Source organism: Aplysia californica, unplaced genomic scaffold (assembly GCF_000002075.1).
Source record: "Aplysia californica isolate F4 #8 unplaced genomic scaffold, AplCal3.0 scaffold00131, whole genome shotgun sequence".
NCBI lineage: Eukaryota > Metazoa > Mollusca > Gastropoda > Aplysiida > Aplysiidae > Aplysia > Aplysia californica.
In genome coordinates, this window is record NW_004797401.1 from 893,920 (window position 1) to 921,199 (window position 27,280).

Below are 27,280 nucleotides of genomic sequence, written 5' to 3' on the forward strand. Positions count from 1 at the left end.
TGTTTTGTTTTGCGGGTAGCGGTTGGGGTGGGAAGGGTTGAGGGGGTCTTTTTTTTAACGAGGTAAGTTGAAGATCTACCAGGATAATTCTGGTTTAGTTGTTGATGGTCTACTGCCGGACCTGTCAGACAACTTGTGGCGAGGATCAGTTTACATTTATACAGGCTTGGGACAACCATTAAAATGATAATGGACCGTTACTGTTTGGGTGGTTGTAGTTGACATTTTCCTTCTGTATTTATACAAGCGCCGGACTGTCGTTGGCCATATAAAAATAGCTTGGTGACTGAAGTTTGTCAGGGGCGGGGTAAGGAGTGTGGGTGGGGGGTTGTAAGTTTCTCATGAAAATAGTCCTGTTTGATAGGCTACTTGCAGTTGTGATTTTTTTTTTCAATCGTGTCTTTCATCATCATCATCATCCACTGCCAGATATGCGACAGACATGGTTCTCCATTCATTCCTTTGCTTGGATACTCTCAAAAAAGCTACGTTTCCCTGATCTTTCCCTGTTATCCATTTGTTTAGGTTCCCTAGGTATGTTGTTCTGGGCCAACCCCTGCCTCGCTTGCCTTCAATTTTGCCAGTGAGAGCTAGATGTTCAAGAACCTTATGTCAATTCTTGAGTCCCAAAAACTGCATTTGTCATTTACTGATTGTTTTTAATATTGAGGGTCCCACGTGAGCTTCATCAAGCACTACCTCATTTGACTTCTTTTCCTTCCACGATACTCTTATAAGCACTCCAAAGAAACCATATTTCTGCTGCTTCTATTTTATTTTCATCTTTTTATTTTTATTATCTTTAGTGATTGTTCAGCATTCACAGCCATATAGAAGGGTTGACCAAACATATCATTGAGTGATTGTTCAGCATTCACAGCCATATAGAAGGGTTGACCAAACATATCATTTCAGAACTTTCAGTTTGGTGTTCATTGAGATGTTCATATTTTTCAGGATTGGACTCATTTTATTGAAACTAGCCTTAGCCATTGTAATTCTCCATTTTATTTCTGTGGAACATTTGGATTCAGATGTAATCGTATAACCTAGATATTTAAACTGTGGACTTGTTTGATCTTTTCACCTTGGCTAATGAGATTACAACTAGGATCTGCTGCTTTTTTTTAAATTACCATGCATTCTGGTTTTTTTACATTCAACAATAATCCTTTACGTTCACTTTCTGTTACAACAGTATCTAGAAGAATTTGAACGTTCTTTTCTGAGCCTGCTATTGGTTTACTGTGTCATCTGTGTCTTTACCACCACAGAATTCTTCGATCAAAACAACACTGCAAAATGTAACAATCCACCTTCCCACACATCGCAATTGTAAACGCCAACACCTTTGATCTGAATGCCTCTAGTGCTGTTGTTACCGTGGCCAATCAGACGGTGACTTACACTACGCTAGATCGCAGTAGACCCTGGTCGATCGGGCAGGCCATAAAGATTTGGGGTTTGAGAATGCGTTTTCTTTAAAATGGACGCAAAGAGATCTTGTTGTTAAAGCAAAGACAAAAGAAAAAAATACTAATATGCTTCATTATGTTGTCTTCATAAACAAATGTTCTGAGAAGCATGTGTTTATCTGTCTGTCTGTGTGGATGTGCATGTGTGTGTGTGTATGTGTGTGTGTGTGTGTGTGTGTGTGTGTGTGTGTGTGTGTGTGTGTGTGTGTGTGTGTGTGTGTGTGCGTGTGTCTGTGTGTGTGTGTGCATGTGCGTGTGTGTGCGAGTGTGCGTCTTCACATGGCCCTCTCAACTCATCACAGGTTCTGGTGTAGTCTAGTGATGAAGAAGATTGCCTTTCCCAGTTCAGATTTGCAGAATCAGTCTACACAATGGTGAAAAACTGTCTTTGATGATTGTTAAATAATGAGTTCATTTTAAGTAAGAGTTTTATGGCACATCCAAAACAATTAGGTCATATAAATGCCAAACAATAGAGATGTAACAAGAGAGTAACAATAACAAAAAAGGGGGAAAGATAAAGACAAAAGATGTCTGACGGGAAACAAAGAGCAAACCACACCAGAGCACCCGCAAACCACCCACAAACGAAGTGTTCACAAGGCGACCATTATTGATAATAAACTAGCTCATGGTAATAGTATACCTTCCTCAGAATATTTTTTCTTATTACAGCATCCTACAAGGGACTTAAAGTCCTATATTTCAAATGACACTTTACTCAGAGTCTTGTAGGGCTTCAAACCTCTTCCACAGTTTGATAAAAAAAAAGGAACATAATAACAAAATAATGGTCATTTGGAGCAAGACAAACAAAAACAAACAAGCGACAATAAAAGAGAAGGACAGAGTTGATTCAGCCTCTGATAAACTGCTGACATCAACAAAAGCAAGCAACTGACCTCATTGAACTGATCTCCCACCCACTTGGCCACGATGAGGGAAATCATCACAGGTAGACCCAGTGGAACATTGGCTGTAGCCTCCATCAGGATGACTGTCAGACTAATTGTCATACGCACAATACCACCTGAGGCAAATGGATAAAAAAGGGACATGTATATATGTTTTTGTTTTAGTAAGAGTTTTACGGCGCTCACAACTGTATAAGGTCATGTGAGCACATGAAAAAAGTTGGTTCCAATCGCAACAGTTCACTGCACAGTCTGATTCTGGTCAAAACATCTACTTACGTTACTTTTTTACTTTTTCATCCTGTAGCCGTTAAGCGTCGATGGGAGAAGCAGTTTTCTATGGTAGGCCAGCTCTGCAGCTCTTTCAGTAGTGATGTTATGTTTTCTTAGTGTTTCCTTGACACCCTCGATCCACCTTTTGCGTGGCCTTCCTCTTCCTTTATAGCCTGAGTGCTTGGTGTAGTAGGTTCTCAAGGCTGGCTGGTCAGGTGACATGCGTAACAGGTGGCCAAACCATTTTATCCTCTGTCTTTCTATGTAACGCAGGCAGGACTCAGTGCCAATAGCTGTTCTTACTTCTTCATTTCTCTGCCTGTCTTGTCTTGTGATGTTAAGGGTTTTGCGGAGACATTTCATTTCGCATGCGGTGATTTTGCTTTCATGGGTTTTGCTTAAAGTCCTGATCTGGCACTGATAACATAATGTTGGTATGAATATTGAGGTAATAAGCTGTCTCTTTGTGTCCATGGAGATGTTTGGATGAGACTGAAGAGGTGCGAGCTGGTAGGTGACAGCCTTGGCTTTCTAAGTTTGCATTTCTATTTCTGTCTATGGACCCGTTTTCCGAAAAAGTGCTGCCAAGATATTTAAACTCCTTCACCTGTTTCAGTTGTTTACTATTGACATGGATGTTCAGGGGACTATGGTTTCGGCTCACTTTCATAACTTGTTTTTGATGTGCTTATTTTCATGTTGAATTTCTCACAGCTTTTGTTGAATTTGGTAGTGTGATTTTGGAGGTCGACACATCTACTAAAATTCTAAAAATGTGCCGTAAACAAGTTCTTAATTTAAAATAGCGTTTTGAATAAAATTAAAAAATTTTAACGCTTATTATAATTTTCCATAAAAGACGATTGTCTTTATAAAATCATGGATTCTGTTGGGATCATTGTTGTCATATTTTGCTTCTAAAATATTTCCTTCGGGTCTCTCCAAAGTCTAGACATTCTGTTAAAATGTATCTAATGGTAAAATCTATGTCGCATACAACACAGAACCGCTTTGTGCTTGCTTTGGTGCATGTGGTCAGCTGTAAGTCTAATTTTTGCCTTGGTGAGGTGCCACGGAGGGAGGTCGGGGAAAAGAAATTGTTCGATGTCCGGTTTGAAAAAGTGTATGTTTTTAAGGTCCTCAAAGACTCTGAGGCCGAAGGGTTTGAGGAATTTTTCGTTGTTTTTGAATTTGTTTATGGTGTCTGGGTTTGTTCTGAAAATACAATCGTGGTGTTGAGCTTTGTTTAATTGCGTATTATAGGGAGAGTTTTGTGCGTCTGAGTGTGAGTGATGGTATGTTTGCCTCAGCCTGGAGGCTCTCCACTGAAGAAGTGCGGAAAGCCCCAAGGGCGAGGCAGAGTCCTTGGTTTTGTACTGGGTCTAGTATTTTTAGGACATGGGATTTTGCCAATCAATAGACCTGACAGCCATAGTCAAGCCTGGATCGGACATGGGAAATGTATAGGTGGAGAAGTCCCCGCCCCACTCCGGATGTGATAAAATTTTCAAAGCATTTAATGCTTTCTGGCACCTCACACGTAGGTCTTTTATGTGTGGAATGAATGTGAGTTTCTTGTCAAATATAATGCCAAGGAAACGAGCCTGGTCCTGGACGGGAATCCTTTCCCTGTAGAGTGTTGAATCCGGTTGCAGTACACGTCTGCCTGATCGGCAGAAGTGCACTGCAACTGTCTTTGATGGGGAAAACTTGAAGCCGTTATTATTTGCCCATTCTTCAAGTTTGTGCAGCTGTGAAAGGATCTTAGTTGAGGATTTTTCGAACGGCAGCATATCAGAAGTCGTCAACGTATAACGAGCTGTCTATGCATTTTGGAGGGTCTGAAAGATGGAATCTATTTTAATTTCGAATAGGAGAGGAGAAAGGATGCTTCCCTGGGAGATACCTTCCTCCTGTTGGCGGGTGTCTGAAAGGAAGGATCCGACACGAATCTGGAAGGAACGGTTCTTCAGGAAATTGCCAATGAAGACAGGGAGGAGGCCGCATTTGCCGAGGGCGTGCAGGTCTCTGAGAATGCCGTACTTTCAGGTTGTGTCAAAGGCTTTTTCTAGGTTAAAAAAAAGATGGCGATCATGTGGCCTCCTACGGCAAACGTCTCGCGTATAAAGTCTCCAGGCGGACCAGGTGATCCACGGTGGATCAAGTTTTCCTGAATCCACACTGGAGACTGTTCAGCAAGCCCGACGTCTCCAGAAACCACATGAGTCGCCTGTGAATCATTTTTTTCTATAAGTTTGTACAGACAGCTCGTTAGTGCTAATGGTCTGTAATTTGATGGGAAAGTGTGGTCTTTGTTTGGTTTGGGTATTGGAATGACAGTGGCGAGATACCAAGACTCCGGAAAGGAGTGCGACCCCCACATGTCGTTGTATATGTCAAGTAGGAGTGTAAGTGTTTCTGTGGGTAAATGTCTAATGATCTGATTGTGGATGTCATCCGGACCCGGGGCTGTATTGCCCAGGTCCAAGATACATGATATTAGTTTCTCTAAAGTGAAGTCTGTGTTGTAGGTTTCAGTGTTGTTTGAGTGGAAATTCCAGTGTGGTTGTTCTGTTAGTTTTGATGTTTTGAAAGATGATGTTGTAGTTTGCTTTGGGTGAGTTTTCGGAGAGAGATGTAGCTATTGTGCTTGCGATGTCTACCTGTGTTTCAGCTGTTGTTCCATCCGGCCTGTGAACGTGCCAGGCGGTGTCTGTGCATCTACCAAATTTTTTTTTGCGATTTTAGAAACTTGGTTGAGTGGTGTCTGACTGTTGATTTTGGAAATGAGTTTTCTGAACGATTGTCTTTTGCTCTCCCTGAAGCACCTACGTGCCTTAGCTCGAGCTTTTAAATAATTAATTTTGTATTCTGTTTCTCCGTTATGCTGCCTTCTTTTTCTTTACTGCATCATCACACTCCCTAGAGAACCAGATCTTGTTCTTCCGGAGTTTTGGAGATGTTATTGGTATGTATTTGTGACATATTTCTAGAAGCGTTCCATGTAATTTGTTGTAGTTGATGTCGAAAGAGGGGTGTAAAATCTGGGACCATTCAATGGCGAACCCATCCAAGGGTGCTTTTTCGAAAATGAAGCGTTCTGGGATCGGGTAGTTTCGAAGGCTATTGTTTCTTTAAAAGAATTGGGAAATGGTCTGTACAGTCATCCAGTGCAGACCACTCGAGATCAGGGACTAGGTCAGGGGTACAAAACGTGAGGTCAAGGGATGAAGTGCCAAAAGTGGATCTGTTTCTGTAAGTGGGGGACCTATCATTTAAGAGGCAGATATTATTAAATAAAAGATCTTCTATTATTTTTCCTTTCTGATCTGTGGGTTTGTCTCCCCAAAGGGGGCTGTGGGCATTAAAGTCACCTAGCAAAATAAACGGCTTTGTGAGCTGGACCTTTAAATCATTTACTTGGGTTCTTTTGAGGGGGTAATTTGGTGGGATATAGATATAGACAAAGCAGATCGCGACTGGTCTGTGCAGGGTGACCTGGACGGCAAAAGCCTGGAGGGTCGTCCCAAGATGTACTTGTCTGTGAAGTGTGTTGTTGTCAGTGTAGATGGTGATTCCACCGGAAGCAATCTGGTTCTCTGTGTGAATGTGATGGTATACGGTAAATCCTCTTAAGTGTATGGTTGAAGCCGGGGGTGAACTTTGTCTCCTGGATACAGGCCACAAGTGGGCACAGTGTGGCTTAAGTGTTGCAATTCTGCAATGGAAGGTCAGAGTCCACCGGTATTCCATTACTGGACTGTCATTATGAAGGCTTTTTTTATTTTGGAGCACACCGGCCCCGACTTCGAAGAAACACTCTGACTCCTCCTTGCAGGGAGGAAGAGGTTTTTCTAGGCTGCCGTACTGGATTGGACGGCGGCCTAATGGGGGATTTTGGGGAGCAGTGACGGGCTCAGCCCCTCCCGGGGACAGACAAGGGAAGGGGTCGGAGCTGTCCTCGTCCATAGGTAGATGGTGGGGGGAGGGGGGGGGAGACAGAGACACAGACAGACAGACAGACAGACAGACAGAGACAGACAAACAGAGACAGAGAAATTAAGACAAAGATAGAGAAGGAAAGAAATAAGAGAAATAGAGAGAGAAGAAATTTAAGTGAAAACCTAAGAGATAAACTCACTCACCCAGTTGTGAAGATGCTCCAACCAGAGAGTAGAAGCTGAGTCCAAAGGTCTGGGGAACAGAGGAGTAAAAAAGGCTTTCTAAAAAATAGTGACTCTCTTCCTTTTTCCTCACCTTCTCCTTCCTCCTATGTCTCAGGAGAAGTCAGTCATCCAAAGGTTCTTCAACCCACAGAACAATGACTTGCATATATTATGGCTTACTTTCCTGCCAGACCAAACAGTGCAAAATGTTTCAGGAAACCATATAAACAGCCGAACCTGCTGAAACGGCCACCTATATAAGACAATCCCACATTCCATTTCTTCCCCATCATGTTTCTTTACAGTATAATGACACTGTGTAAGGTGGCCACCTGTCTAAGACAGCCACTTTTCTCCTCGACAATGGGCGGCCGTCTTACATCATTTCAATTGTACTACTTTCAAATGGACTCTTTCTAGTGATTAGAGAGTCTTCATCTAGTGATTAGAGAGTCTTCATTTATGAAATGGGACAGAAGGAAATTTATCTGCAACAAACTTCCTTTCTTTCAATTTCAACAAAAAGGTATCAAGATTCTTAAAAATGTGTCAAATGCTCATACAGGATTACAAAGCCTTCATTTTTCCAAATTTGATTTCAGGAACTTTATCCCACCGTAAAAAAACTTACTGTTGACAACAAGGTAAACCTCTACAAAGTGGCAATATCTGGAAATTTGGCAAGAGAAACTAGTGTCTTACCCCAACCAAATTTTTCGTTACTAATTCGAGTTACAGTCCCAAAGGTCACACTGGACCAAGTCAGTACTCTTGGTGAACATCGCAATAGATCTAATGCAATGGGCTGCACCTTAAAGACAAGGTCAGCAAGTCATTAACTCATCAGCTGTGCCTACAGGAAACTTAAAAATTCTCACTGAGCCAAATAATAATGATTATGAGAAAAATGACTCACTCTGTTTGACCCTGCTTATCACAGGGCAAATTAAAGCATGAAATTCTGCAATGCAAAAAGGTTATTTATAGGACCGACTACCCTGCACAATGATATGAAAAAAAAGGTAAAGATGAAGCGTCATAGTAAATATCAATACAAGAACATTGGTGCATAAATGTTCAACTGTATCATTCCACTGTTACAAGGGCTGTGCTCCTGACACTTGAGCAGTTATTTATTGATCCCATGACCACCAAGGGGAAAACAGACCCTCAACTCAATTTTCCCCTGCCTCATGTACCCATGCACACAGACAAATACCACAAAAGCATACTCACAGCACCATGGCCGGTCATTCCCAGCAAAACGCCAACAATGCGACCCCATGCTGCTCCGATAAGAAGACAGGGGATAAAGAGTCCACTGGGCACGCTCAGGCCATAAGTCCAGCAGGCCAGGAAAAAATAGCCAGTGGCGAAGATGGTCAAGGTCAGAACTTGGTATGTGCCTGGTAAATGAGAGCATTGAGCTGTAGTTTACAGTAATTCAAAATTATAACAGTCTCGGTATCCACTCAATTAAGTTTTTGTAGGTTGCAAAGCAGTCTGAACAGCAAAGTAAGCACAATAACACACAAATATTCAACTTGAAACAGATCAGGTAAAAGTAAAAGGAATTGGAGAGAGACCAGACCATTCTCGAAAGCCTACCGATCACAAGAAAGTTTCTTTTGGATTTTTAAGTTTCAAATTCAAGGTGTTTAGTTTTAGTAGATTTTTTACAGCGCTCGCAACTGCATACAGTCATATGAGACCCGAGGGGTGGATGTCAACAGAGAAGTCCTTACAGGGAATCAGGCTTATTCTGCTCACCTCTCTAGCTTCAACAGCACAAAGTCTGCTTCGACTATCAAGGCACCCCGGAAATAGCAGGTCACAAAAGTGTGACATAACGTACAAAAGAAGTAGAGGAAAATGACGATAGTAAGGATTAAGAAAGAAAAAGCAGCAGTTCCCTGTAGCAGTTAAGGCACTTATGAGCATGACATTGATAAAATAAGCCCGAATAACAATTCTACTGTGCATAACAACATGGTTAATGTCCCCCCTTTGGGAATGGCCTAAAGACACTTCAGTGAGTAACACCGCCCCGAGGGGGTTAATTCAAGGTGTGTGAGGATTAAGGACAAAACTTCACAGGGCAAAATATGTTTGTTCAACATGACTCACCTGGAGGGCTGTGGAACAGGTTCTTCACTGTAGCCTCAGGTGTATCAAAGAAAAGACGTGCTGAGGAACTATACTCCCCATCATTACAGAAAAACTGAGGAGAAAAAAAGGGAATATACCAAAAACAGAAATGAAAAAGCATTTTGATTGCACTTAAAGCAGGGTTTTTCTTTACATTTTCCAATATCTCACTGGATCATTATTTAACTCATTAAACCCAAGAGACCTCTCCCAAATAGATGGAGAGCTCTTGATGGTGGTCTTTACTCCTGCACAGGGTGAGAAAGGCTAATGATGATGATGATGATAATGATAATGACCTCTCTCAGCAATTTAAGTTTCTTCCCAAAATAATGAACGACTGCTCCCAGCAGTGGATATAAAGAATACAGATATAAAGCATTGTTCTCATCTAAACAGCCATTAAAGCTTACAAAAATTTTTACCAAGCTTTAAATGGAAGCTAGTCCCTTGTTTTGTATTGTGTTTATGTTTGTTCTTTCTTTTGAGTTGAAGCATAAATTAACAGTAAGAGAGACTAGCTGTAAATACAATAACTTCTTGACACCAGAGAAGTTTCACTGCCGATATGGCAAGAAAAGCAATACTGTCAAATTCAAACCTGCTCAAATGACTACATGTCTCAGACAATCACCAGTACAAAAGAACATTTCCCACTTCTTCACTTGTGTTTTTAAAATACTGTGTCCACTTGTCTTTTACAACCACTCTTTTCCTCGACAATGGGTAGCTGTTTTGGACAAATGTCTAATTCCATTTTTCCCCTCGCGTTTTTTCTATTTAAATGGCACTGACTAAGACGAGAATCTGTCCAACGTGGTAGCAGCCACTATATTTTATCAACCGATAGCTTTAAAAAACCTGTCCAAGATGACCCCACAAATCTCTCAACACCCAATACATTGCCATGAATTATTTATTAACCCCAGATGCTGTGGACGTGAGAAAGCATTCAATATCGTGACAACTTATGGAAAATTCTCAGACATCACAGCATTCCAGAAAAACAAATCAGACGAAGGTTAGGTTACCAACAGTTCCCACCTACACACAGGAATGAAACAAGAGTGTATACTATCTCCTTCCTTGTTTCTGCTTACCATTGATAGGATCATGAAAGCAACCATAGAACACAGAAAGACAGGAATCTAATGGACACAATTTGAAGGCCTGGACTCATTTCTCTACAATTTGATGTCCAGCACTGGCATGTTTGTGTGAAATATAAACCATCCACATTCATTTTAAATATGACCCACTCATTACGGAAAAAGAAAAAGAAATTCTACCAATCAGTGGAAATCACTTGGGGGTCAATGAGTAAAAGACTTTTACAAAAACCTCATTTCCCTGTGCTTGGAGATGCTTTAATCCTTTCCCTAACAATACTAACATGCCTGAAATATATTCCTGTTAAACTGGGACAGTTGTGGATAAGACTACAAAAGGGGTTCATACCAGCAGAACGAAAGGAATCAGACTTGCAAGGAAGAAATATATAAGCCCAATGACCATGGAATACTTGAACAAAGCAGCATTGGACACAAGAGACTGTGAGTCACAAAGCTGTTTAAATAGAAATTACGTAAATCCATTACCAAGTGCATTTTTTTTTTGTTATGATAATAATGCAGGAATTTTGATTTCAGTAAATCATGCTCTGTGCACACCTTACAAAGTTACTGAAATGTATCAAAGGAAGAGGTCAATTACTCACCTGCACCAGCATGGACTCACGATTCTCCCTCAGTGGTTTACAGTCATTGCTGAAGAAAATTAAGACGTATGCGAAGCAGCCAGTGTAAGCAGCCACAATCATCACTTCAATCACCTGAAGCCAACGCCGCTGTACATATCTAGGGAAACACACAACAAGTACAGGACTTTTTCACAACGCACTCTTACGAATGGTCAACTAAATTTGTTTTTGACCATAGAAGACATTCAAACAAACAGCCCATACTGCTCCAGCCATTTTGCTGCTAAAGCTTTGTTCTGGCTGGATGCTCAAAATATTGTCTGCACGTATCAGCTTCACTCTTATGTACAATTGTCAATGAAACACTTGTCAAGATCAATAAGGAAGGAAAATCCAGCAAACATTTTATAAAAGAATAGACCCACTCATCTAAGTAACGATATCATTATAAAAGTAAAAATTTTAAAACAAAATTTCAAGGCAACACAACCTACGAAAGCAATCACCCAAAATTGTGTGTGTGCCTGGTGAAAGGGACCACATGTCGCATTTTGAAAAATCCCGTTTTTTTGGCATTTTCTTGTACAGAAATCATTTCTGAACAATGTGCTTTTTAAATTTTGAAGATATCTTCAGTAGTTTTTGAGATATGGGCGATTTTGTAAGGCAGGGTACGGAAACAAAGTTTTGAGAAAAACGGCTCTAAAGTTTCACCTTTGTTTCTGCAGAAAAAACTAAAACAGAACACCCTTTTTTCATAACAAGTCACCATTCTAGTAAAAAGGTTTTGCTGTTGCTGAAATATAATGTTGTTAAATCATGTTCATAATTATTATTGTTTTGTTTAAAAACTTGATACCCCCCTCCCTCCCCCTTCATCTCCTGCAACACACACAGGCAAAAAAAAAGTATCTTCACCAGAGTAACTAGGGAACTTAACACTATCAATCATCAGGGTCAGAGGAAAACTTTTTGTTCCTTACCCACTTAACAAGATTGCCACATATCCAGATCTTAGAACCCAGACTCTCCCAGGAATAAATGAAATTTTGTTCTGCATACATTTAGAATTAAGAAAACAAAAATGCACTAGATCTACTATGAGTCTATGAGTAAGTTTCAGTAAGCTAGATCTAAACTAGATCTAGATCTAGGTTTATCAAGAAAGAACAGCGTAAAGATAATTATTACTATTAATTATCATTATAATAAATAATTATTAGTTTGCTAAATCTAAATCTATTTCTGTTATCACTGTTGTTTTTGCGGTTGTTAATCTTTACCTGCTTCGCTCGGTTCTGCTTCAAGTGCGGGGTCTGAAACCGGTGATGGCACCACAGATCGAACCCATCTTCTTCCTCTTCTCCCAAATCAACGTCAGAAACGAAATAATCGCATATTACATCTCTCATGTCTTCTTCAGTTGCCATTCTGACATTCCAATGCGTCTAAGAGAATTGAGAAGAGACACAATTTCCTGCTCTCGAATAGCAGTACTAGATCTAGATCTAGATTTAGTACTAGATCTACTACTAACAGTACCGGTAGTAGTAACAGCTGGCAGCTCCGCCGTGTTGTTGTGCTTCGAGACGACCTGACAACACAGTCGCTTCTCACAAACTAACTTTAAAAAGCAGCTCTACAATAAAAGAACAGCTTCAAAGTGTTTATATTACGTCTTCAAAACAAATTCACCACCACATTGAACAGGAATTTCAAGAAATACGGTTTGCACAGGGCAGAAATAGGCGATACAAGTTTGCTCTCCAAAGAAACAAAAGGGTATGGATGCGCAAAGTTTCGCTTTCTTTACATGTTCTAGATATTCATGCGCACTACCTGCCATTGGAGAGCAGAGAGAATGACCTAAATTTTAGTATGCAATGTGATTGGGTCGACTTTATGAATGGACAAGAGAAACCATCCGCAGTGTTTACCCTGAAAGCCAGTTTCCTCAAGCATTTTTTGGGATTATGCAATATACCTCGGGTTAAAAAACACCTTTTAAAATGTATTTATAAGTCAAAATCACCCAAATCCTTGTAAACATCAATAAATAAATGGCTGAAGAATCCATTTTTAATGGAACTTAGTTTTTGTCAAAAATTCTATTTTTGACCTTTGAAGCCTGATATCTCGGTTTGAGAAAATGCGACATGTGTTCCCTTTCACCAGGCACACACACAATTGTTTAATTTATAAATTTACTTACTTCATTCTGAAAATGGTGAGCTTGTAGTTGATGTGATTGAACGCAGCACCTGTCAGGCCACCTGTGAGGTCAAAAATTTAAACAATTCCTTTCATGCAAAAGAACTATACTTGAGGACTATATCTCTGTGACAACAAACATTACAGAATTTCAAAATGAAGTTCACTGCCAATTAAGACATTTACTGGAATATTCTTTCCAAGGGCTAGAACAAGAACGAATAATAGTAAAATTTAAGAGAAACAGAAGGAATATACAATACTAATTGCCTGTACAAACTTTTGTTTTGTTTTAGTAGAGGATTTACGGCGCTCGCAACTGCATAAGGTCATATGAGTGCAGAAGATTAGAGGTGTTAACAAGAGAGTAACAAACATATTTGATAGGAAAGAAGGAGAAAACCACACCAGAGCACCCACCAACCACCCACTACAAACTTTTGTAGAGAAAAAAAAAAAAGAAAGAAAAGGATGTCTTAAAATTGAACACAAGAACACACGAACATAGATTATATTTGACAAGAAAGGCGGAAAACATACTAGTATGGCATGAAATGAAACGATGAGACAAAAAATGACATCAAAAAGCATGAGGCGGTCAGTTTAAGGCATAAAATACATAATGCCAAAACAAAATGAGATGGAGCAATTTCATCAGCAGACAGGAAGACTGGGATGTTCAAATTATTGTTAACAATTGTTCATTTATCTCATACGTGTGTCACTGTGGATCCATATATGAGAGTAATCAAATATTTTGTGCGTGAGCGTGAAAGAGAGGGTCTGTGTGTGTGTGTGTGTGTGTGTGTGTGTGTGTGTGTGTGTGTGTGTGTGTGTGTGTGTGTGTGTGTGTGTGTGTGTGTGTGTGTGTGTGTGCACGCGCGCGCGTGCATGCAGTAAAACACAGAACCAATGTGACAGTATCTGGTCTGCAAAGATTAATCTTATCATATTTTTGTGATACTAAAAAAGGCATAAAGAATACCTCCCAGCAACAGAAATGGAAGCCAACAGGAAATATGTAAAAAGGGAAAAGCCAAGATACACAGAGGAGAACCAAATGTCATAATATAAAATACCACTAAGGAGTACAGCCAATATAAATCTACGAGAAAAGGCAGAGGACCTGTCTGAACCCATTTTTTTTTTAATTTTAGTAAGAGTTCTACGGCAAAGTGGCTAAAATAAAGAGTTGTTACAAGAAAGTAACAAACACAAAAAAGAAGAAGAGTTAAGGACGATAGATGTTTGATAGGAAATAAAGAGCAAACCCGCCAGCCAATCAAAGGTTGAATAGAGAACCTAAGAACCAAGCTTGGGGAGTACTACAGAACATGAGACAGAACAAGAAAAGATGTTATCATAATAAAGTACAGGTTAAAAAACCAAAAACAAAGAGACAAATAAGAAAAGTTTCCTCCATCTGAACACAACAAGTGACAGAAAATACAAGAGTGTTGTTAGAATAGATTTTGATTTTAATCTACTTCTATTAGAAAAAAGATTTTAAAAAACCCAGTCCACTAATAAAAGTGAGCACTCACCTATAGCACCCATGGCAATTACAATGAACAGCTCATAAAACTTGTATTGAACACTCTGGGGAAAAGAGACACACATAGAACTGAGACAAAACTGAGATACGTAACTTACAGAAAATCAGCATGATCATGGCTACATTTAGCAGGTAATAATAAACTGAGATAACTTTAATGTACTTTGTTTTCACTGACTTTACTACAAACAGAGCAATATATGCCTTAGGAACTTCATCATATCAGGTCAGCATGAGTGGCTCTCACACAGCTGGTTCAAGCATTGCTTGTGAAGCACCCTGAACCAGTATTAAGCTCCTAAGAAATAAATGGAGACGGAGAGGAAACTCACAGAGAAGCAGGCTCAGTCCTACAATCTTTGACGTTGTTTACCTCCACCATGTATTTAAGAATAAATGTAAGTATAGGCATGTAAAATAATTCTGTTCAGTTGTTTTTTTTTCAAAACTGCGGCAACCCCATGTAAGTAGTGATCTGCAATTTAGGCCCTTAGGAAATGCTCTATTTTCATACACAAATTAGGCCCCGCCATATATACTAGACACTGCCATGAGCCTTTCTAGAAGCCTATTCCTCTCAATCAAATAGTTTGCTTATTTATCATAGCTGCCACTAAGGAATTTTTAAAAAGGAGGAAATTCACACAAAGGCATATGCATGCTCTCTGAAGGCCGGAGTAAAACCAATGAGATCCAGAGGCAATATCTTGGAACAAATATGTTTTTAGAAGGGAAAAGTCATATTTGTTAACCATACTGAATTAAAATGTATTTGAAAAAAAAAATCCAAGACACTAACAAGCATTTCAATCAAATGTTTGTTGCCAGCAGGTGTCTCATAAAAAGATTTCTTTCACTTTTGACTTGTGCAACGATGTAGAGCAGTATTGGATTTAAGAGGCAACACTTTTGCCACTGTACGAGATTTCTTTATCACACCAAACGAAAAGTGCAGCACCCAGCTTGTTCAATTTTCTAATGAACTGTTGAAATCGCACACCATCTGCTTCTTTCTCAATCCAGCTCCATATATTTTTACATTCTACAGAATCTGCATCAATTTCTCTCGAATTTTCGCCGTTTCCAATGAGAACTCGACACGCCGTTATCCAGATGCTCGATCGACAGCCGACACTGTCACTCCACAATAAACAATGTGAAACATAAGTGCAAGGCACAGACCGAAAGTAGGAAGCTACGGGTGGACATGCGCACGCCGCATCTTTGTCTCAATCCCGGTTTGGTGTTTTCAGAGTAAAAAAAATATCGCAAATTGCTACCGAGAGTGGTCTAGCAGAGGAAGGAGGAAAGTAGCGGGCAAAACCAGATGAAGCTGAGGTAACGGAGTTTACACTATTTAGCTGAAAAGTGGAAGCTATGATTTATACATCACACAGCAAAACAATAACACGTGATCTAGTACCAGGGGAAAAAACTCACATCGAAAGTCCCAAAGTTGATGAGTCCAGCATAGGAGAGCTCCCACGGGTGACCTTTGATGTAACTCTGCACAATGTTCAAAGTCATGGTGGACACCATGGAGGAGAAGAACTGGGAAAAGAATGTGTGAGGAAAATGGGCAACATATACATTTTTGAGCAGGAGAATAAACAAGGGAAACAAAACATGTTTTGAAAGGATGCATACTGAAGTAAAATAAGTTGTTCTCTTCGCATAAGTCCACCAGAAGAGTCAATCTGATATAAGTGGTGGAAGGGGAACTTATGAAAACACAAGCAATAAAACCATCAAAAGTCCAACAGTACTTTGGATAGGCACTTATTTGAAAGAAAAAAAAAAACTACTGTTATATTTGTCTGTCTTTTCACAGTTCAAGGTAAGGAGGAGCAAACAGCAACTTACAATTCTCCAGACCAGTGCCTGGTTCCAGAAAGAAGCTCCTTCCTCCAGACTGAAGAGAACACCGCCCACCGGGGCTCCAAACGCAGCGGACACACCAGCCGCAGCACCAGCAGACACAAAATCACGCTTTTCCGTGTCGCTACGGAAGTCATGAAACATCTGGAAAAGACAGAATCACAAAAATTCTCAGAAAATGTATGTTTTGGTGAAAGTATTCGGGCATTTGCAACACAATAAAGTCATACAAGTGCCGAAGATCAGGGTGTTACAAGAGAATAACAAACACAAAAAAGGAGGACAGATAAGACGATGGATGTTTTGGGGGGTTTTTTGGTATGGGGTTTTATGGCGCTCGCAACAGAATAAGGTCATATGATCGCGCGAAAACAAATTGGTTTTTTCTCAATAGTTCATTTCTCGGTCTGATGCTGGTCAATATTTCTATCCAAAATTATTAAAACACTAAAAATCGAGTGTAATTAGATTTTACATTTAAATTTAAATTTAAAACAACTTTCTAAATAACACCAAAAAAATTTTTTTAATCTACTTTATAACTTTCCATAAAGGCCAAGGGCCTTCATAAAATTTAAAATTCTGCTGGGAACAACGACGGAAAAAATATCTTTCAATTTTTTGCTTTAAAAATATTTCCTTCGGGTCTCTCCGAAGTCGAGACATTCGGTTAAAATGGATAGATGTTTGATAGGAAAGAAGGAGCAAACCAAACAAGAACACCTGCCAACCACCCACGAGAAAACGTATAGAAAAAGAAAGCCTAATATACTCATAAAACAGTAAGCAGAGAAAGGTCCGATGGGTATGACCAGAAGCATTTCTAAGTCATTATATCTTCTCTCATCATCACGAAGAGTCAGATCTGAAACAGATCAGTGATCATGGTTCTCCATTCATTTCTATGCTCAGAAGCTCTCAAAAGAAACCTACATTATCCCGGTCTTCCGCCTCACAGCGTCAAAAACTGGCCAATTCGTGCCTCTTAAGTTTCTCAGCCCCGCGGAATCTAGAAGTCATGAAATCACCGTCCGAACCGCTCTGTGCCGGGTTACGCGGGGGGGTCACTGGCCGCTCCTGCATGCAGGTCATGATGTAATCGACACTTTTGACACTAAATATCGGCAGTATCCTCCCTGTAACCACGAAATTTTACATACCAGAAGAAAAGATCAAGTTTCCCTCTCACAGTCTGCGAAAACCCAACCTATATGCGATTATGTTTGCTTGTGTTACTGTGTGCGCAAAATGTTCTCAGTTTCCAATAATTTAATCTATGTTTATTGCACTTAAGGCTTACTTAATTTCTAAAGTGTCTATAAACTTCACAGATTTTGGTACATGTACGGAGAACATATTGTTCTTTCATGTTTGTAAATTTCATTATAGTCGGGAAAATGGTTGTTCAGATATTAAATTACATCCATCCTATTCTCGACCAGTGCCTCGTTATTCGCCAGCGTAACTGTGCTTGCTACACATTCTATGCCCTTTTTTAAGTTCTTCAGTTCTCCATCAATTTCAAAGATTATAGTTTCCATTTTTGGGAGACACACTTGCGCTTCAAGTCCATGAATTTTATCTTTGTTGATGGGATGATTGTTACGATATTAGGGGAAAAATCAATCAGCTCGTGGTTCATTTTTAACAAGTTGACTAAAAACTCCTAATGGAACACACACACGAGAAACATACCTCATCCCTGAATGAACTTTGCCTCATTTGTGGGTGTAAGAACGTGACTTAAGTTCAAATGCCGCGGAAAAGAAAGCCCAAGGCACGTGCACCATTGCAAAATTGTTGTTTTATTCATTTATAAAATACAAGACCGGATGACACTGCCAGAAATGCCACCGAGCATTTGTAACACTAATTAGAAGAAGGCCACCTTGTCCAGATTTTCAGCCAACACATAGGGTGAACATTCGACAGTCAAACTACGATAAAAGACCACCGTATTTTCCTATATCGAGTCAGTTCCCCATCTGTCTGTTGAACAAATCGACTTAACATAACGAAGGAAGGCTATACTTCCTTTGCAGAGCTGGTAGTAAAGGAGTACAAGTACTCCGGTTCCTGTACTTACGTTACAATTTTCGGTACTTTTACTGTACTCCGGTACATTTTTTAAACCAGTACTTTTACTGTACTCCGATACTTTTTATAAAAGTACATTTTGAGTACTTTGGTAGCTTAATGAAAGGGTAAGTGCAGGCATTTCTGATCATAATTTACGGAACAAAAACCCGATCAACCGCCAAGAGTTAAAAGTTGAGATCAAAGAACGGCCGTCGCCTCAAAGATCAGCCACTATCGTGAATGTGATCACAAGCGTTGTAAAACTCCTTGAAACGGTACAGTGTTTGCTCCAGACGGGATCACACCAATATGTGAACTGACCGATGCGTTTCTTTTCCCCAAACATCGCACTCGCATCTGACCTCACCACCTAAACTTACATCACTCCCTGGGTGGGTAGGGCCTACAAGTTCGCTCCAGGCGGGATCACATCAAACTGTGAACTCTTCCCTGACCGTTGAAAGCAGTTTTTTTCCGAATTTGCGAGACAACCTGAATTTTAATTAGTGTGGTCACATCGTAATGGTGCGTAACGACAAAGGTGGTTGGGGGGGTGGGTCATCAAGGTTGACCACTCTTTGCTTGCCATATATCATAAATCCACCCAGGGGGCACGTCAGTTCATGGGTCACTGTAGATTCTTCCTTGGCTTCGTTTGCTAAGATCCCATATTTTCCTTGCTTCCGAGCACTGGGATCTTAGACGGAGACTACTGCAGTAGAGAATCTTTGGTTACCGGTACACTACACTTACTAGACTCTAGGAAACTATTGTATTTTGGTTTGCCATTGGCGCCGTGGACTACACAGTGTGACCAAAATCTGTCAGACCACTATAATCAATTGAAACTGAAACTGTGTTCTCAATGTTTAACAATTTTTAGGCTGCCTAAATTTCTTTTAAACTTTTTTGGGTGGTTTTTGCTTAAGGCTACATTGATTCCTTGAGGATTTGTTAATGAAGAATTCAATGCACTTTTCCATTTCTATGCGGGCCATTTTCATCAATTTTATGTTTTCTTAAGAGCAACTTTGTATCTACATATTTCAATTTGGATACTCTTTCTGTAGAACTTTCCGACCTCTAGGACTGACTTACATTTGATCACATTGTCTTGCTCAAACAAGTTCTATTCATAATATCACTTACCCACTAGTTGTGTCTGTTCGTTTAGGTTGTTTTTTGTTCAACTTCACGGACCATTTCCACCGTTCAGTGCCTACATTGTATATTCAAATGCTTTGTATACTGTTTACATTTTTAGTAATAAATAGCCTAATTTGTCAAATATACTGTATAAGTTATAAAATATGATGTTTTGCATAAGCGCTGAAGTGTTTTAGCATATTAGCAGAAAGTACTCAAAATGTACTCATAAGTACTTTTTTTTAAAAGTACTTGTACTCAAGTACATTTTATAGGAAAGTACTTTTACTGTACTTAAGTACATTTTTTAGATTGTACTTAAATTTGTACTTAAGTACATTTTTTAAAAAGTACTTTAACAGCTCTGTTCCTTTGTAAGTAATCAATTGTGTCATCTTTATTTTCAGTATCACAAACCTCCCCATAACACCGCCCCTGTTTAACCACAGCTATGATGCCTGTCTTTGGTCAAATGTAGCCAAAAAACTATTTTTGATATATTTATTGCGTTTTCAAAATCCAGACATTGAAAGTAAAATCTCATTGATGGGACACTTCGTGTATGTTAACAGCTCTGTTGCCTATGGTGAGCGTTAAAATAAAAGGGTGTAGAATTGTCGGGGTGTGTAACGCCATGCATGGAGTGAATGCAGGTAGACTGACTGACTGGCAGCTGACACCGGTAATGCTGACATAGCAGCGCCTGGCCTGCCGAAACTAAACGACCACAGATTCCGCGCTGCGCCCTATCTGTTCAGTTAATATCTTAACTAATTAACCACGAGACAGAGTAACATACATAAAAAATTTCTTTAAGTACACAAATTTACTGTAACGTGCAGTGAATCCTTTCACACTTTTGACAAATACGATAAAAAGAAAGACAAAAGATCCAGGTCACAATATTCTACAAGCATATTATTCATGGCAATCGGTCTTTTTTAGAAGAACAAGAACTGAGATATTCCTAAATGATGACACCAAATCAAGCAGCATTCATACAAAATCAACAAACATCAGAGGCTGTAATAGACGTAAGCCAGCATCCTTTTTTTTTTTAGCTTTGGGAGAAACCCCCCCCCCCCCCCAAATTAAAATATAAATAATATAAATAAATAAATAAAGTCTGATTAGGATCCTCACGTTAAAGTCAAAATTAAGGGAAGTGGAGCGGCCTTGAGAGACTCCAGCAGCAATGACAGCTCCAGAGTGGATCATTGGTCCTTCCTGGGGAGACAGAAGGTGTCACCGGTTAGAACAAAAATGTAAACAAGAAGCCAAATGACAATCAGGTACATGAGTCACAGAATAAAAAAACAATAATTAAAACAGGGCACTGGGGAAAAAAATTGGACATTTTTCATCCATTCCCAAAATCAAAAAACGAAAGTAAATGTGCAACTGGTGATGAGCTTATGCTGGCTCACAATACCTCACAAACAAACCAACAAAAAAATTAGAAGATAACTTTGGTTCTACAAAGGCAGGTCACTGAGTCATTGTACATACAAGTCTGACTGATGAAAAGAGGCAACATAGTCTAAAGATATAGTTTATGTCTTTGTCGCAGTTATACACAACCTCAACAGATCTGACTGTGCACCAACTTGTCTCAAACAAAAATGGAATAACTAAATAGAGATGTCCTGAAAGACAATAAACAAAAAAATATGCCATTTGTGAAACGATCAATCAGGAAATGGTTAAGCAGCCTAAGACAGCAGAAGAAAGGAATACGAGTATAACTAACCATACATACACAATCTCCCCCCCCCCCTCACATACACACAGTTGGTAGGGGAAAAAAATATACCCATAGCACGCCTCTAGGATGAGCGGGAACATTAAGGGTAGAATAACACAGAAATCGACAGCTCAGTGTAAGACTCAATCCTACGTCACTTTTCAAAATGATGCATGGCAGAGTCTTACAATAAGCAGTCGAAATATATAAGACATTTATATCGCTGTGTTGTCACTCTCTCCTTACCATTCTTCTTTACTCTGACCATAAGGTGAGCAGCTCTGCCTCCAAAAAGACACTCATATGTACACTAGAATATTAATCTAAAACAATCGAAAATTAAAAAATTTTTTAAAAACAAAACAAAAATTAACTAAACAAAAGAAAACAACAAGAAAAAGCCCCAGCATTCCCCTTACCTTCCCAACAGCCAGTCCTCCTGCCACAGCACATATAACACCAACCACTTTGGTGACAAGGGTCTTGATGCGAACGACGTGTGGCACAACGACACCATTCAGATAGCACTTGATCTGAGGGATGCCACTACCAGCAGCCACGGGCTGAGGACAAAGTAATTAGCTGAAGGTCAAGTTTAGTTGTGAAATTCTGGCTGTGAGTGACAAAACTATAGTTATTGAAATAAATTCATATACACTAAGCCTATACCTTCGTTAAGGCATACCCAAAAGAGAAAAGTTGAAAAATCTAAAAAGCCGAAAAGCATCAGATCACCACTGCTGGAACAACAACACTTTTGAAAAATAAATACAAAAACAATGAATATTCACCTTTGACAGTCTCTTAAAGTTTAGTGTCTAGAGATTTATAACTAAAGAAAATTATTTTAAAACACATGCAGAGCTGACATAAGTGCACCAAAAGGGCAAACTCTAGAGACAGATATTGCTTCCCTACATATGTTTTTTTAAGTTCCTCAACACTGCATTGTTTACACTAATTCAAATAGTTGAGTGAGTGTGGTTATGATCTTAATATATATGGTCATGATCTTAATATATGTGTAAGAATGTGTATGTGTATATTTGCGAACATATGTGTGTGTAAGAACCTAAGATTCATATGAGTGAGTGTGCTTTTTAGATCTATCAACTAAAATTTGAATGAGTTTGTGGAAGTGTCTACAAGAGTCTATGTGTGTATGTTTATATATGAGTGTGCCTTAACTGTGCTTTATAAAAATGTTTAAGTGAATGTTTATGTGTATGCTTGGATGTTTTTGTGAGTGTGCATGAGTATGAGTATGTTTAATGTGATGTGTGGTTATGCACATAAGTAGGCATAATATGTGATGAGATTATATGCAGCCCATGGGCTTCGGGCGTGTGTCTTTGAATTATTCCACTTTTTTTCTCATGTCAGCTCTCTGTTATCTTTGTTTTTCTACTGTGATGGTGTGATGTATCTCACACAGCCTGAGGAAAGCCAAAAAAGCATGGCCAAAATTAGCCAGCCTTGCAAAAAAAATCTAAGTTGTGTCCACGGGGTTGAAAAGCATTTACAACAGATATCCTCTGTCCAAGAGAGCCTCAACACATTCAAAGATTAATATGCCCTTTGTATTTTTCGAATTTCTTTTAGGATAACTCTGATCAGGTCTAACCAAAGTTCATGGACCAAGAACCTTTTTAGCAAGGCTTTAAAATACAGCCACAAAATCATCTAGGTTGTGAAATGGGAAAAGAATACATTTAAAGTTTTTCAGTGAGAGTTAAAACAGGAGTGGAGACTCGACGATAGACAACAGATATTCAAAATTTCAAAAGGGTAAAAAAAAAAAAATCCATTGCCAATCTCAGAGATAACACTGTAACTGTACATCAACCAAGATCAATAAGAAATTAGAAATCAGGGTATGCCTTCTACTTTCGTAATATATTTTCATTTGAAATGCAGATTCATTCACTGAGCTATACAAAGATCAAAGTATCCTACAAGCAACACTCATTAATATTCAGATTATGGTGTAAATGAATTCAGCCAAACCAATCCCATCTGAACCCTGTGCTTCTGTCACAGCACAGATCTGACAAAAAAGAAAAAACAGAGAAGCTTGGAGTATCAGATATTATGAGAGCCATAAAGATGTCAAAATACCGTCCCCAACCCACCCCACCCCATCATCTCTCTCTCTTTCACATACACAAACACACTCTGCAAGTAGAATAATGCAAGTCATTTGATCATTACTGCAGTCACGTAGTACGACTGCCCAAGAGAGTGTTGCACAAACTGCATTAAGGTAATGTGCAACCAGTGAGTTTGACTGGGTATTTCCATAGCTAACCCTATATTATCTTGCTGAAACCCAAAATGGTGTGTTTCACACATGATTCCAGATCCAAACCAATAGAGAAAACTAAATAGAGTACAACTACCAGAATCCTCTTGCTTAGCCTTTGATCCTTATGGAAGAAAGGTTTTCATCTTAAAAACAACTTACTCTTGTCTCCTCTCTCTGGAAATTCTTCATTCACACCAATTCACACTATCAACAACACACAAATCTGCATACCCTGTTATGTGGTGGCTTTTAAGAGAGAGGTCACCGTTTGTGTACTCAACAAGACATGTTAGACTTAGATCACAAACAGGATTTTGTACAGCTGCAATCATTATATAAATTGGTATGCTAATATTTGAATCCATTTTATTTTACACTGATCATTATGAATTTCATTGTAAAGCAAATCTTCCTACACAAAATATAAAAGCTGCACTTTCAATTAAACACTCCCAGAAGGTATGACAGAAGGAATGATTCACCTCGATGTAGGCAGTGAGGACCGCCCCAACCATCACAAGTCCTATGTTGAACAGCAGCCATATCAAGTGAGGAGAGTACATGCAGTAATCCACTACACACCTGTCCACCACTGAACTCCAGTCAAGGACAACAAAACGCTAATAAAATAGATTTTGAAGAAGAGCAGGCACGTCCATAGTCCATTTCAAAATGAAGCCCAACACCAAAATAATGGGGGAAAAAATAGATAAAAAAATAAAAAATAAGGCCGATACAAAATAATTAAGACAGGCTTTAAAAAAAGGCATCTTGTTTCCTAAAGAGCAACTTATAGTTTTAGTTGGAATTTTACACCACAAATAGAAGATATAAATACCAAGAATTAGAAATGATACTAAAGAGTAACACACAAAGAAAAGAAAGAGAAGAGATATGAGCAACAAATGTATGATAGGAAAGAACGGAGCAAACCAGAGCACCCACCAGCCACCCACCAGAAGAGCATCATACACTATTTTCCTCCAGGAGAAAGCATCAAACACTAACATCTGAGTTGAAAACCCTGACAGTCAACCACCTCTACTGTCTAGCATAGGAGTGTACAACAAACAAACAAGAGCAAGGTATCCTTCCTAAAAACTTGAGCAGAACCATAGCTTCTCCAAGATCCTTGTCTACACATAATTTACCCCCACCTCCACTCCCAACTTCCCTTGCTAAATCTTCAGCAATTCAAGCAGAGAATTCAGAATTTTTTTATTCTGTTCTAATTGACAAAATGAAGACAACTAAACAATAACACAAAATAAACCTGAAACAGCTCAGAATGAGAGACAGGGCAGAGCATTTAAAATACTTCATCTTATTCTTTTTCTATTTTGCATTTGAAAGTGGTTATATTTATTTGTTTGAATATGTTTTTAAACACTATCAACCCAATTTTCTCATAAACAATTCATAACATGTTGAACAGACTTCAGTGCCTAGTTCCTCTAGTCTCTCAAACATCTGAACAACAGACAATAGATCAATATAATAATAATAATAATAATAATAATAATAATAATAATAATAATAAAGATCATTTCTATAGCGCCCACTCCCATGTAAACACAGCTCTAGGCGCTTTACACAAATGCATGTACGAACAATATTCATGCACGCGACACACACACACACACACACACAAATACACACACTCATACACACACAAACACACACACATATACCCATACACACACACAAACACACACATACACACTCACGAACACATAACACGCACACATGTGCACACACATGTATGCCAAACACACACACACTCACACACACACACGCACACACATCTACTTGCTTATCACACGCACACGCTTACAGATCGTCACTAAATGAGCATAAAATAATATATACACTGCAATTCACAAAATACATAAATGGATACATAGTCATTTACATAACATTGTATTGAACATGAATCTACTGACATAAAAAGGATGTCATTAAACGTGTCTTTAAAGATTTTTAAAATTTAGACTCAGATGTTGTATGTCTCAAGGGTTGGGGAAGAGAGTTCCAACCTGACGGAGCAAGGTGGGCGAACAATCTTTCAGCTAATTTTTTACCCCCTTTTCTAGGAACTCTTAAAAGATACTGATCGCCTGATCTTAGTGATCAATATGGAACATAAATCTGGATGAGATCACTAAGATATGAGGGAGCTTTGTTATTGACACATTTATGACAAAATATTGCAATTTTATATAACATTCTGGCTGAGAAGGGAAGCCAATGCAACGTTCTTAACATGGGAGTAATGTGGTCCCTCTTCCTTTTCTTTAGTACAAGCCTAGCAGCATATCGCGAAGCACTTGTATAAAATAAGTCTTACCAAAAAAAACCTAATTAGAATTTAGCAAGCCATGCTCAAGGATACGCTCCTTGACTGAAGAGAACTTTACACTGGACATTTTCTCAACACCAAGATCAATGATGCCAGCTGTGATACCCGTGATAACTCCAATGAGAAAACAAATGAACCAGCGCCGTATGCCCCTCCAGTACAGTTTCTGGGGACAAAAGACATGACATATTGAAAAAAAATATACCTAATTGTCTATATTTCCACTAAATAGCTGATATGCACAGTAGCTATCATGTGGATGTACTTGCTACAGGTAAAGGGGAAGAGAGTAGGAGGAAATGATAGATTCTCAAATTATCAATGAATGGAAAAAAGTATAAGTGAGATTAAGGGGTTTACAACCTTAATGTAAGGAAGGAAAATATAAAAGGGAATTATAGCTTCATGTGAGAAAGACCACAAAAAGGTACTGAAACCTCCACAATGTCAAAATCCACAAAGGAAAAGAAAGGAAAAGATAGTGAGTTTGATTTGTTCTGCTTGTTCAAGTAGAATCTACCAGTAACGCCTGCCAACCACCCTAAAGGTGTTTGCAAAAAGAGTTCTCAAGAGAAGACAAACAGACAAAAACAACAGAAAGATAGATAAAATGCTTGTTCTTTATTCAGGACCAAACAATCCTATTCAGAAACCATTTACTGCCAAATCTCCTTCTATTAAAACTATATGACAATCTTACTGCTTGGTTGCAAACGACCATCAGCTTATATTGCTGTTCCTAGCTCGTAAAATTTGGGAGCATGACACAACTGAATATGTCACAGAAAAGAAAATGAACCCTCACATTTCCACAACCGATTACAAAGTTCTTGATAACGGCAAAATTATAACCTTGCTATAAACTAAAACCCTAACCAGTTTGCCTGTCTTAAAATATAAATAGACCCAGAAGTGACATACTAGTGATTATATGGGGCAAGGATAACATGAAAAATTAACCTCTGAAAAGCATTTATTTTTTTGCTGGACACAGGGCAACCTGGCATCAGTTCACAATAAATACAGTATAAGCATTAGCTTACCCATCTCTTGGAACTTTTGTCTTTTTCCTCTTTCTGGTACAGGAGATTGTCAGACACCTCATAGTCCAAGCTCTGCGGAACAATTAAAAAGAAAAGGTAAAATAAAGTACCGTAATGCACTACACAAATGTTAAAATGGAGATGAACTAAGCTGAGAGACAGACTTGGAACAGTTCACTATTATGCCTTCAGTGACACAGTACTGCAAACTCATTTGGTCTTTTTCATCATTACGCAACACTGACAAACAACACATTACCCTTTTTCACACTTACTTGATAAAAA

At 39.0% G+C, this 27,280-nt stretch overlaps 1 protein-coding gene across 1 annotated transcript in view; it reads right to left on the reverse strand.

Annotated features, from left to right (window-relative positions):
- The window catches only part of LOC101854319 (H(+)/Cl(-) exchange transporter 7), a 45,217-nt gene that overhangs the window by 9,631 nt on the left and 8,306 nt on the right, over positions 1-27,280 (reverse strand). The window contains exons 3-16 of the mRNA XM_005096543.3: positions 26,996-27,067; positions 25,986-26,118; positions 24,076-24,185; positions 21,708-21,851; positions 20,688-20,771; positions 16,305-16,463; positions 15,882-15,992; positions 14,431-14,485; positions 12,888-12,948; positions 10,694-10,832; positions 8,956-9,049; positions 8,065-8,234; positions 6,808-6,856; positions 2,378-2,505 (exon numbers count right to left, since the gene is read on the reverse strand). Coding sequence (XP_005096600.1) covers positions 2,378-2,505; positions 6,808-6,856; positions 8,065-8,234; positions 8,956-9,049; positions 10,694-10,832; positions 12,888-12,948; positions 14,431-14,485; positions 15,882-15,992; positions 16,305-16,463; positions 20,688-20,771; positions 21,708-21,851; positions 24,076-24,185; positions 25,986-26,118; positions 26,996-27,067 — 1,509 coding nt within the window. The remainder of the gene's footprint in view (positions 1-2,377; positions 2,506-6,807; positions 6,857-8,064; positions 8,235-8,955; positions 9,050-10,693; positions 10,833-12,887; positions 12,949-14,430; positions 14,486-15,881; positions 15,993-16,304; positions 16,464-20,687; positions 20,772-21,707; positions 21,852-24,075; positions 24,186-25,985; positions 26,119-26,995; positions 27,068-27,280) is intronic.